The sequence below is a fragment of the Hemiscyllium ocellatum genome, chromosome 2, assembly GCF_020745735.1.
Source record: "Hemiscyllium ocellatum isolate sHemOce1 chromosome 2, sHemOce1.pat.X.cur, whole genome shotgun sequence".
Classification (NCBI taxonomy): Eukaryota; Metazoa; Chordata; class Chondrichthyes; order Orectolobiformes; family Hemiscylliidae; genus Hemiscyllium; species Hemiscyllium ocellatum.
The window spans coordinates 118,354,464-118,367,462 of record NC_083402.1 but is presented as its reverse complement, the minus strand read 5'-3'; the positions used below and the strand labels follow the sequence as shown (position 1 = coordinate 118,367,462).

The 12,999-nt window shown below is 41.9% G+C and overlaps 1 protein-coding gene across 5 annotated transcripts in view; it reads right to left on the bottom strand.

Annotated features, from left to right (window-relative positions):
• susd1 (sushi domain containing 1) overlaps positions 1-12,999 on the bottom strand; it is a 94,606-nt gene that overhangs the window by 69,948 nt on the left and 11,659 nt on the right. For all 5 annotated transcript variants that reach the window (XM_060845791.1, XM_060845799.1, XM_060845818.1 and 2 more), the window contains exons 3-4: positions 10,028-10,183; positions 6,678-6,857 (exon numbers count right to left, since the gene is read on the bottom strand). In XM_060845791.1, the coding sequence (XP_060701774.1) occupies positions 6,678-6,857; positions 10,028-10,183 (336 nt within the window). The remainder of the gene's footprint in view (positions 1-6,677; positions 6,858-10,027; positions 10,184-12,999) is intronic.

The window sequence follows — 12,999 nt, the reverse complement described above, 5'->3', positions numbered from 1 at the left end:
AGATGGCCAAATCCTAAAGGATGTAACTGCCAGCTGGGATCTACAGCAGGAGGTAAGGGAATAAAATTCAGGGAAAAATCTCATCCTCACCAACCAACTACAGGAAGGTATGCCAGACAGACCTAAAATTGTCTCCTGAAAGCTTGGCCATCATCAACAAGGCACAAGTTAAGAATATGACAAAATACTTTCCATGTGCCTGGATGAGTGAAGCTCCAATAATACTCAAGAAAGTTGACACCATCTAGAGCAAAACAACCCACTTGAAGGACACCCTATCCACCACCTTCAATAGCCTCTCGCTGCATCACCAATACACAGCAGCAGCCGTGCATAACATCTATTAGAACACGGCGACACCTCACCTATGAGGCCATGAGAAATAGGAACAGCAGGGGGCCGTATAGCCTCTCAAGCCTGCTCCACCATCCAATAGGATTGCAGCTGATCCGCCATTCCTCATGTCCACTTCCTTTCATTTCCCTATAACCCTAGATTCCCTTACCAAACAAGAATTTATCTACCTGAGCCTTAAATATACACAATGACTCTGTCCCCACAGCTCTCTGTGGTAAGGAATTGCAACGACTCTCCACCCTCAGGAGAAGAAATTCCTCTTCATCTCAGTCTTAAACTGGCATCCCTTCATTTCTAAGACTCTGCCCTCTGGTCCTAGACTCTCCCGTAAGGGGAAATATCCTCTCGGTATTTACCCTATCAAGCTCCTTAAAAATTCCATAGGTTTAAAAGAGATCATAGAGTCCAAGTCATACAGCACAGAAACAGACTCTTCGGTCCAACTCATCTGCACCAACCAGACAACCCATTCTGACCTAGTCCCATTTGCCAGTATTTGGCCCACATCTGTCTTAACCCTTCTTATTTGTACACCCATCCAGATGCCTTTTAAATGTTGTAATTGTACAATTACCTCTAATTCTAGAGTCCAAGTCTGTTTAACCTTTGTCATAAGGCAATCCCTCCAAACCTAGCCTTCTTTGGAACTACCTTCCAATTCCATGGCCTCTACTACCTTGAACAGCAGATGCAGTAAACACTAGCACCTGCAAGTTCCCCTCTAAGCCAAGTAGCAGTCTGTATTGTAACAATATTACCACTCCTTCGATATCACTGAATCAACATCCTTGAACTCACATCCTAATAGCATGTAGATTTACATCATGTGGACTGCAGTGGTTACATTGAAACATAGAAACAAAGAAGATAGGAGCAAAACGCAAATTCTGCCCTTCAAGCCTGCTCCACATTTATCACAACCATGGCTGATTGTCCAACTCAATAGCCTAATCCTGCTTTCTCCCTATAACCTTTGGTTCCATTCGTCCCAAGTGCTATATCCAGCTGCCTCTTGAATACATTCAGTGTTTTGGTATCAACTACTTCCCGTGCTCTTGAATTCCACAGGCTCACCACTTTTTGGGTGAAGAAATGTCTCCTCATCTTCGTCCTGAATGGTCTACCCTGAATCCTCCGACTATGACCCCTAGTTCTGAACACTCCTACCATCAAGAATATCCTCCTTGCATCTACCCTATCTAGTCTGTCAGAATTTTATGAGTCTCTATGAAACTCCTCTCCCTCCCTCCCCCCTTATTCATCTGAACTCCAGTGAAAACAATCCTAACCAAGTCAACCTGTCCTCGAATGTCAGTCCCGCCATCTCCGGAATCAGCCAGGTAAACCTTCACCACACTCTCTCGAGAGCACGAGGGAGAAGGTTGAAGGTGATAACCCTTGGAGAATTGTGAACTGAGGAGGCTAGTGTAGAGCTTCTAAAAACATTGACACATCGATGGACTGAGTGAACACGTGTCAGGTAAAGTTCAATGCAGAGAAATGTGAAGAGATTAATTTTAGTGGGAAGAACATGGGGCAACAATATAAAATAATGAGCACAATTCTAAAGGGATGCAGCAGCAGGGAGACCTGGGTGTTTATGTCCGTAAGTCAAGTAGAGATGGGAGGGCAGTTTGAGAAAGTGCACAATAAAACACACCGAATCCCAGGTTAAAACAGGCATTGAGCATAAGGGCAAGAAGACTATATTGAACTTTAATAAGACATTAGCTTGCCCTCAGCTGGAGTTTTGCACTCAGATCTGGGGCTGCACTATAAGAAGTATGTGAAGGCAATGGAGAGGTTGTAGGAAAGGTTCATGAGAATTGTTGCAAGAATGAGGAACTCAGATATGAAGATAGATGATGGAGTTAGGATTGCTTTCCTTGGAAAGGAAAGGAGATTTAGCAGAGGAACTCAAAATCATGAGGGATCCAGACAGAGTACATGGGAAGAACGTTTCCAACTTGTGAAAGAATCCAGACTCAGAGGACACAGTTATAAAGTAGCTAGTAAAAAGAAGCAAAGGAAACAAGGCAAAACATCTTCATGTAATGAATGGTCAATGTCCTCAATGAGAGTGTAGTGGAGATGGGTTCAATTAAAGCATTCAGAAGGGGAATTAGAATATTATCTAAAAACAAAGTCCATGCAGGTTTATCCTAGAAGACAGGAGGGCAGCCCAGAGTAAAGTGTTCATTCAAAGAGTGATCTAGACATGATGAGCCAAATAACTTCCTTCTGTGCTTTAACAGGACATTGGTAAGGCTCTTTTGGAATACTATGTCCAGTTCTGGTTTCCCTGTTATAGGAAGAATATTAAGTTGGAGAGATTTACCAGGATGTTGCTGGGATTGGAGGGTTTGAGTTATAAAGGATAGGTTGGGGCTTTTTTCACTGGAGCACAAACGTTGAGAGGTGATCTTAGAAGTTTTTAAAATAATGAGAGGTATGTGAAATGAATGGCAGGTGTCTATTCCCTACGGTGGGGGATTTCAAGATGACAGAACATATTTTTAAGATGAGTGGAGTAAGATTTTAAAAAAAGACATGACAGGCAATTTGTTTTTACACAGTGGTTCACGTGTGGAACGAACTTCCAGAGAAAGTGCTGGAAGTGAGTCAATTTAGAAAGCTTAAAAGTCATTCAGATAAGAACATGACCAAGAAATGTCTGAAGAGATGTGGGCCAAGTGCAGGCAGGAGGGGCTAGTTTAGTTTGAGATTATGGTCAGCATGGACTGGTTGGACCAAAGGGTCTGTTTCCGTGCTGTATGATTCTATATAAGGTGAGGTGACCAAAAGCTTGGGCAAAGAGGTAGACTTTAAGGAGCATTTTTAAAGATCCAAGTGAAGTAAAGGGATGGAATGGCTTAGAGAAGGAATTCCAGAGTCTGGGTCTGAGTAACTGAAGGTGCTGCCACCTACGCCAGCATGATATACATTGAGAATAGACAGGAATTCAAGGAGCTCTCAGATGTAGGATGGTTGATTTTTGAAACAGATCACAAAGACTGATGAACAAGGCTGAGGGGGATTTTGAAAAGAAGGATGAGAGTTTTAAAATGAAAATATTGCTTCACTGGGTGCTGACATAAATGAGTATGGACAAAGGTCCAGAGTGAGTTAAGACATTGACAGCAGAGTTTTGGGTGCCCTCAAATTTATGGAAGATAGAATGAGGGAGGTTGGCTGTGCAATAGAATAGTTTATTCTTGTGGTAACAAATGCAGGACTGAAGATTTCAGCAGCAGATGAACTGGGACAAGGGCATAGTCAGGTAAAGTTACAGAATGAGAAGGAGAGGAGCTTGGTGATAAAATGAATATGTAGTTGGAATTAAGCTCATTTGGGATCAAATACTATACCAAGATTGCAGACAGGCTGGTTAGTCTTCGACTATTGCCAGGAAAAGGGAGAGATTCCAGAGCAAGGAAATGGAATTTGGAATGAGGATCAAAAATGCCTAAACACCTTCACTCTTCCAAATAATTAACTGGAGGAAATTTCTGTTCCTGCAGTGACACATTTCAGAGGAACAGTCCCATAATTTATTAACATGAAGGTGTTGAAGTAAAGTGAAACTTTGCAAGCATATATGCACTGAATAACACTACTTTCAGATAATGTTGCTGTGGGAGATCCTTGAGACACATTAAAGGTAATAGTAGGGAGGGTGGGACATATGTAATTGCAGGTCATTCTCTGGTTAGTTAAAAATCACACAACGGAGATCCAAGATGGCGGCGACTCAGCAAGTCTGAGTTTACAGTGCTCTTCCCAAAACCTGGGTAAAGTGAGTTACTCACCCCCACCACACTTGCCAAACCACCCAAAAAAATTTTCTAACCTTAATTAGCTGCTTACTATTATATTTAAGCAGTTTAATATTAAGTGGATAATGAGTAAACCAAAGGGATCCCGCAGCTCTCAGAAAACAAAGACCCCTCCCCCACCCTCCTCTCCTCCTCCGGCTGCAGCTGATGTAAAAACAGGCCTTGAAGAGATGATTGCCAGGCTGGAAACGACACTCGTCAATTTCATTGCAGAATCCAGACTGAGATGGAACTCATTCGAAGAAAAGCTACAAAAGCACAGCCAGGCTATTGAGGAATTGCAGGGCCGCGAGAAGGGGGCGGAGCTAAAGGCCACGACCTCCGAGGCTGCAGCACAAACAGCTGCAGAACAGGTGCGAGCTCTGGAGCAGAGAGTCCGGGCCTTTGAAATCTACATGGATGACCCGGATAATAGAAATCGGAGAAAGAATATCTGTCTTCTGGGCCTCCCTGAACAAGAAGAGAAGGGACAGTTAGCAGTATTTCTGGAGCGATGGCTGCCCCAGCTTTTAAACCTGGGGGCTGAAACTGATCGGGTAAGGGTGGAATGGGCCTACCGGGTCGCAGTACGCGGATCTGGCCCAAACCAGTGCCCACGCCCGGTCCTGTTCCGGCTGCAGAGTTATAGGGAGAGGCAGATACTCCTGGATGCCTCCAGAAATCTTGGAAAGGATCCTAAAGCTATGATTCATGAAGGATCCAAGATTATGTTATTTCAGGACTTCTCCCCGGCTCTGGCACGAAGGAGGAAGGCGTTTGATGAGATGAAGAAATGTCTAAGGAACTTAAATATTCAATACACCTTACGCTACCCAGCGACGTTATGCTTTACCCACGAAGGATCCGAATATAATTTTAGATCACCAGAAGAGGCTAAGGAACTTTTAGACTCGTTTAAATAAATCGTAAGAGACAATTTATGTTGGCTTGCCTCTTCCACACTCCGTGGGGAGAAATGGATACTTTACTCTACTTTACTTTTGCTTCTGGGAGCAGGGTTGTCTTCTCTTGCTATTTTATGTTATTATACTTAACTGTAATTTGTTGGAGTTGTAATTTTATAGTTGTGTGTGTTTGTACGTGGCATTGATGCTATCAGATATACTCAGGTATGGGTGGGGAGGGGTGGGGGTGGGGCGCTCACTGTTAACTCTAGCTCGGTATTATATCTAAATCCTATTAAGGAGTGCCCGGGTCAAGGGTGGGACACTGTTTGGGAGAGGATATGGTGGACCTTTAGAAAGGAAGTAAGGCCCCCTGAGAACAAGGGGGAGGATCTCCATTCAAACATGTTTTTTTTTGTTCTTATTGTTTGGAAATAGTTTCCTTTTTATTATACTGTTATGAGTGTATTAGAGAACATTTTCTCTTGTTTGAAGGATGTAAGTGACTCAACTATACACTCTGGATAATTGTGGATTAGATTAGTAGTTAACTGAGTTTCGTTGTTTTTCTTTCTTCTTTAGTATCATTCCTTTGAATTTTGATGATTATATATTTAAGATCTATTTTTATATTAATGTTTGTGCTTGAAAATTCTGTTTATTTTTGTAAATCTGTCAAAATATTAAATTCCTAATAAAAATATCTTTAAAAAAAAATCACACAACACCAGGTTATAGTCCAACAGGTTTAATTGGAAACAGTAGCTTTCGGAGCGCCGCTTCATCAGGTGGTTGTGGAAGACACAATTGTGAGACACAGAGCTTATAGCAAAAGTTTATAGTGTGATGTAACTGAAATTATACATTGAAATGAAAAATACCTTGATTGTTTGTTGAGTCTTTCAATTGTTCGAATACCATGATAGTTTCACTTCTTTCATGTGTAAATCACAAAACTTTTAAATGATTTACACATGAAAGAAGTGAAACTATGATATTCGAACAGATGAAAGACCCCACAAACAATCAAGGTATTTTTCAATGTATAACTTCAGTTACATCACACTGTAAACTTTTGCTATAAATTCTGTGTCTCACTACCTGATGAAGGAGCGTCGCTCCGAAAGCTAGTGTTTCCAAATAAACCTGTTGGACTATAACCTGGTGTTGTGTGATTTTTAACTTTGTACACCCCAGTCCAACACCGGCACCTCCAAATAATTCTCTGGTTATGCCTCGATAGATTAGGTAATAAGGGATGGGGAACAAATGCTGGCTTAGCCAATGACATGTCCTGCAGATGAAAAATTTTAAAAAAGCTAAGAATGGAGCCCAGCGAGTGCAGCCACACCTAGGTGTACGATAACTGAAAAGTAATGGGGAAGGATTGTGTAGTCAGCCTGGACAAAGGGAATGTGTTACAATAACAATTTCATTTTTGTATCTCTCATGCTGTCACACTTATTGACAAACATCCACACCGTATTTATGTGTTGCTACAACAACTGAAAGGCAATTATGGATAAAGAGTCACTCTAGCATTGTCATTTACATAGAGTTATAATTTAACTTAGGCTGTGAAACGTTCTGGAACACCAACCTTCACATTCCAGGTTTGCCCCTTCCCACTGTCCCTGGACAGAGCAGACTGATGTGTCATTTCCTGTCACATGCACATAGCCAGCCTGGCACTGGTATACAACTCTGCTGCTGTAGGTTGTGTTGACTGGTTGATGAAACAGTGTGTTCAGTGAAGATGGTGGTGATCCACAATCAACAACTGCAGAGAGTTAAACACAAGTTAGTTTACAATTTTGTATATTGCATTATTGTACACTCAAAATATGATTTCCTTACAATATATTTGCCAAAATAAGTCCAGCATTTGGTCACATGGCAAATTAATTGCAGTCAGTTTCTGGTTCAAAATAAGCTAAGCACGCCCATATGTCAGAGGCGCACAACTCATTGAAAACTAAGCCATGACCTGATTGTGATGCTGCAGTTAAACTGCAGAGACTACTCAGACATTAAGTATCTGCTTACCAGGAGGGTTTTTCTGGCAAGTAGTAAAGGAAGGGTAATGGTACAAGGAATCGTAAGATAATGGATTCATAGAATGATAGAATCCCTTCAGGCAGAAATAGGCCATTTGGCCCATCGGGTCTTCACCAACCCTCTGAACAGCATCCCACCCCTATCCCATAACCCCACCTTTACCATAGCCAGTCCACCTAGCCTTCACATCGCTAGTCACTACGAGACAATTTGGCATAGCCAGGCCATCTAACCTGCACATCTTTGGACTGTAGGAGGAAACCAGAACACAGCAGACACAGGGAGAAGGTACAAACTCCACACAGTCACCTAAAGCTGGAATTCTTCCCTCACCTTCATCCACTTCGTTCCAGAACAGGGCTTCCACCCTTCCAGTATCTACATGCAAAGGATCATTGTACTACATTTACATCACCTCTAGAAAGATATCATGACCAAACACATTTTCCCCTCTTTTCCACTGTCAGAATTCCACAGGTCAAATCCTCCATCACTCCGAATGCCACCCCCTCCCATTGCACCTTCACGTGCAATTGCAGATGGTGCAACACTTGCCCTTTTACTCCCTCCCTCCTCTAGTCTATGGTTTTCACACCCATCATTCTTATCTATTTTACATCTCTCTCTACCACCATGAACACTCCCTTTGTCTTTTGCTGAGGGCTCCTTCACCATTTGTTCCAATCACTCCTCCTCTGTCTACAGCTTAAAAACCACCATTTTCCAGCTATTTGGTTTCTGAAGAATCATACCAGACTGGAAATGTTTCTCTGTCCACAGGGAGGTGGGTTTCTCCACCATTTTCTGTTGTTATTTCAGATTTTCAGCATCCGCAGTATTTTTGTCTTATGTACATCGTTCAATGTCTCCCCTCGCAGTCTCTGCTGTTTTTGACTTGTTAACCATTCCACCCTCCTCCACAAACCACTCGGACATTCTGCGCTCTCAAGTTTCCAATCCCACCTTATGACAACAACACAGCCATTGCTTTAATGAATGCTTTTTGCATTCCTGTACAGTATAGATCAAGTCTCTTTTACCTTAATCCACTCACAGCATAAGCACATCTCTGGCTGGGCCAGCCTTTATTGCTCATCCCAGAGGGCAGTTAAGGTCAACCACATTGCTGTGGGACTAGAGTGACATGTACATCAAGTTAGGATGACAGATTTCCATCCCTAAAGGATATTAGGGAACCAAATGGATTTTTCTGACAATCAATTCAATTCATAGTCATCATTAGATCCTGAATTCAAATTCTACCATCTGTCAGAGTGGCATTCTTACCCAGGTCTCCAGAACATTAGCTGAGTTCCTGGATTAATATCTAGCAATAATACCATTAGGCTATTGCCTCCTCTTCAGTTGTGTTTTTCATTCAATGCTGATCTTCATTGAAAAGTGTGAATTCGACTGTTCTCTCACACTGCCCTCCCAATTCAATCATTGCTCTCAAAACTTTCAATAATATGCAGTCGCCAAGAAATTCTAATGGCAGCCACTCCCACTATTACAGTGTGACATGCTTCCATTTTCTGCACCAGCTAACTTATGTTAGCTTCTGAAAAGTTACCCAACCTCCTTTATACGGTGGGTTCATGCTGGCTAATATTAGTCAGTGCATTGGGAGTTGGGAGGTCATGTTGCAGCTAAAAAGGACATTGATGAGGTCACTTTCGGAATACTGCGTGCAATTCTGGTCTCCCTGCTATAGGAAAGATGTTGTTAAACTTGAAAGAGTACAGAAACGATTTACAAGGGTATTGCTAGTTTTGAAGGGTTTCAGCTACAGGGAGAGGCTGAATAGGCCAGGGTTATTTTCCCCAGAGCATTAGAGGCTGAGGCTGAGCACCTTATAGGTGCTTATAAGAGGGGCATGGGTAGGGTAAACATCAAGGTCTTTTTCCCAGAGCAGGGAGTCCAAAACTAGAGGGCATTGGTTTAAGGTTAAATGGGAAAGATTAAAAGGGACCTAAGGGGCAATGTTTCATTCGGAGGATGATGAGTGTATGGACCGTGCTGCCAGAAGAACTGGTGGATGCCAATACAATTACAACATTTAGAGTCATAGAATCATAAGACGTACATAGACGAGTTGGACCGAGGGATCTGTTTCCATACTGTACAACATTATGACTCTATAATAACTGGAATGAAACTCTATGCACAAAATTTACACAGGATCCCTTCAACATTTGGAGATTAGAGAGTTTCTCTCCTCAATCTGGCACAGATTTGAAACCAGATTTCTAGATGACAGGCAGCTCAGTGGTGCAGGCAATCTCCCCAAGTAAAATCATAGAATGGCCTCCCCCGCATTATAATCATTGAAACCACTGTTTGCATGCCAACTCTCTCCCAGACCAAACTGAAACAATATTGTTGACATAAAAGCACACAGAACACAAACATTCATGAAATATACAGACTATTCTAGCCATCCAAATTTTCTAGTTTGTGATCAACGTTCCAATGGACTTTGCTTTTCTGATCCTACAAATCAAGATCACAAATTTCACCCATTCTCCTCACCCAAATAGGCAGCACAGTGGCTCAGTGGTTAGCACTGGTGTCTCACTGCACCAGGGTCCCAGGTTCAATTCCAGCCTCGGGTGACTGTCTGTGTGGAGTTTGCACATTCTCAAGTGTCTATGTGGGTTTCCTCCGGGTGCTCCGGTTTCCCCCCACAGTCCAAAGGTGTGCAGGTTAGGTGAATTGGCCATGCTAAATTGCCCATAGTGTTAGGTGCATTAGTTAGAGGGAAATGGGTCTGGGTGGGTTACTCTTCGGAGGGTCGGTGTGGTCTAGTTGGGCTGAAGGGCCTGTTTCTACACTATAAGGAATCTAAATCTAAAAGAAAAATGAAATTGGTTGAATATTTAATGTGCTTACTTGTACAGTGAGTTCCATCATTCGGAATGAATGACTCCATTTTGTTGGAGGGTCTGTATCCTTCATTGCATGTACAGTAATAACTGCCATATGTATTGTAACAAGTTGTATAGTTCCCACAGATCTTTACAGAACCCATTTGGCATTCATCTTTATCTAAAAAGAACATATTAAATTAAATTTAATCTGTTGTTTCATGATAGAAAAATATACATAATAACATTAATATATCAAGTGAACCAAACAATCAATTTTCTACTCCTATTTTTCTGACTACCTGCTGGAAAGCTCAGATAGGATTACAAGAGCTTCTGAGTAGATGACATGTTCATATGAATTCTCCAGAGGAAAGCTGGAGAAAATAAAACCGAAGACAGTTGGGCAGGGTCAGCTGGGGCTCAGTGGGTGGCAATGTCATCTGAAGTAGAAGTTGTGGGTCCAAGTCCATTCCAGGTCAATACTCAAATGCAACCTCTCGGATGGGATATTAAACTGAGTCACCACCTGCCACTCAGATGAATCGAAAAGATGCCATGGCTTTGCTGAAGCAAGAACAGACAATTAATTCTGTGGATCCTGGATGGATATTTATCTATCAGCCAACTTCACTGAAGCACATTTCCTGGTCATTTATCCCATTCCTGTCCAGGAGAGTTTGCTATGTGTAAATTGGCTGCTGCATTTTCTATTTTATAACAGTGTCTACATTGAACAATAGTACGCCATTGGCTGTAACACACTTTGGGATGTTCTTAAATTGTGAAAAGGGTAACATAAACCCAAGATTTTCTTTCCTTCTGTATTTAACAATTCCATCTCTTCTTGAAGTTCAACAACATTACCATCCCCCAATCAATGTCCTGGTGTCACCATTGTCCAGAAATTTATAGATATTAATACCCACGCTGTGGCACCAGATTAGGTTTCAGAATTCTGTGGTATGTAACTCACCACCTGACTCTGCAAATGTCCAACATTTACATGGAACAACTGGGAGTGTAATGAAATAATCTCCACTTACCTGGGTGTGTGCATTTCCAACAACATTCAAAATAGATGACACTATCCAAAACAAAAAGCTTGCTCAATTGGTACCCCAGTGCCAATATTCACTCCCTCCACTACTGGTGCACAGAGGCAGCAGTGTGCATCATCTATAAAACGCACTCTAACAGGACAAGAATAGCAGATACATGGAAACACCACAACCTACAAGTTCCCTCCAACTCACACAGCATCCTAACTTGGAAGCTGATCCTTCATTGTAGCTGAGTCAAAATCCTAGAACTCCCTCCCTAACAACACATTCTACACCACATGGATTCTGCAGTTCAAGAAGATTGCTCATCACCACCATCTCAAGATGGATAATAAATGATGTCAGCTAATAATTTACCACAGATGCATTTTAAAAGCCTCCACAGCGATGCAGAATTCAACCCAGTGCCCTCTGCGTGGTACTTGCCCTAGAAGCAAATGGACTATTTCAACTTTCATGTCCAGTAAAGGAATCATACTCCTAAATTTCAAGAAACAGAGCATACCCAACGTGGACATTTTCAAAATGACTTTAAAGAAGTGGACACTATTTCCTCTCAATATGGTTGACAAAATGTTAACGCCCCACATCACTCTCCCTCCATGTCCCCGGCGTTCCCCACCACCACCTCCCTCTCTGTTCAAGGATTATCTCATGTCTCAGAATGCTTTTGGAAACTTCTTAAAATATACATGGCTGTGGGTGGGGTGCTTTCCCTTGATTAGATATATTGGAGGCAAACCCACTTGAGGAATATTCAGTTCCATTTTAGTGTATTTACCAAAACGCAAAATCAATAGCCCCCTGCCAGAGGCAGTGCCTGGTAGCTTGATCTCTAACAAAGACTAGATTATCCCAAACTGATATGATCAGCCATCTTCATCCCCCAGTATGTATTAGTTTCTAATTTGGATTCATTTGTTGGGCAATAGAACTATTGATCATATGATTTTAAAAAACTGACTTCAGGTCACGAATCCCAATGTTGAAAGAACCAGTGAGAGATAAGCAAGTCTTAAACAAGGAGGGTCTGTTGCTTCATCAAGAATTGAACCCTGTATAACAACTAGTCAACCCAGGCACAGTCAGGGTGAATAAATCTTTTTCACCTGCGAAGACCTATACATAGATAAGCGAGTCCAGTTGTTGTGCTCATATTCTAGTTATTGAGTGAATAAATGTTGATCTTTTCTTCTGATTTAAATGGACTGGAGACCCTGTCAAAAGTATTATCAAAAGTCACAAACCCCAAAGTGGAACTGTAGAAATATTCCCCCAAAATCAAATATACTTCATATTGTGAACAACTGAGACCTGAAGGAACACAGGAAAACTTCTCCAAGTTTGGAGATGACACAAAGCTGGGTGAGAGGGTGAATGGTATGTAGGATGCAGGGAGAATTCCATGTGATTTGGACAAGTTGAGTGAGTGGGCAAATGCATGGCAGAATACGTATAATGTAGGAAAAAATGTAAGCAAGACAGGAAGGTATGTTATTATCTGAACGGCGATAGAGTGGGAAAGGGGATGTGCAACAAGACCTGGGTGTCCTTGTACACCACTCGCTGAAAGTAACCATGCAGATGTAGCAGGCAGTGAAGACAGCAAATGGTATATTGGCTTTTATAGTGAAAGTATTCAGGTACAGGGATGTCTTGCTGGAGTTATACAGAACCTGGATGAGATCTCACTGGGAGTATTGTGGGCAGTTTTGATCTCCTTATCTGAGGATGGATGTTCTGGCTATGGATGGAGTGCAACATAGATTTATCAAACTGATTCCTGCGATGATGGATTAACACACGAAGAGAGACTAGATTGCTTAGGTCAATATTCACTGGAGTCAAGAAGAATGAGTGAGGGGTTAGGCTTGAAATCTCATAGAAAACTATAAAATTCTAACAGGATTAGGCAGCTGTAAATGCAGGAATG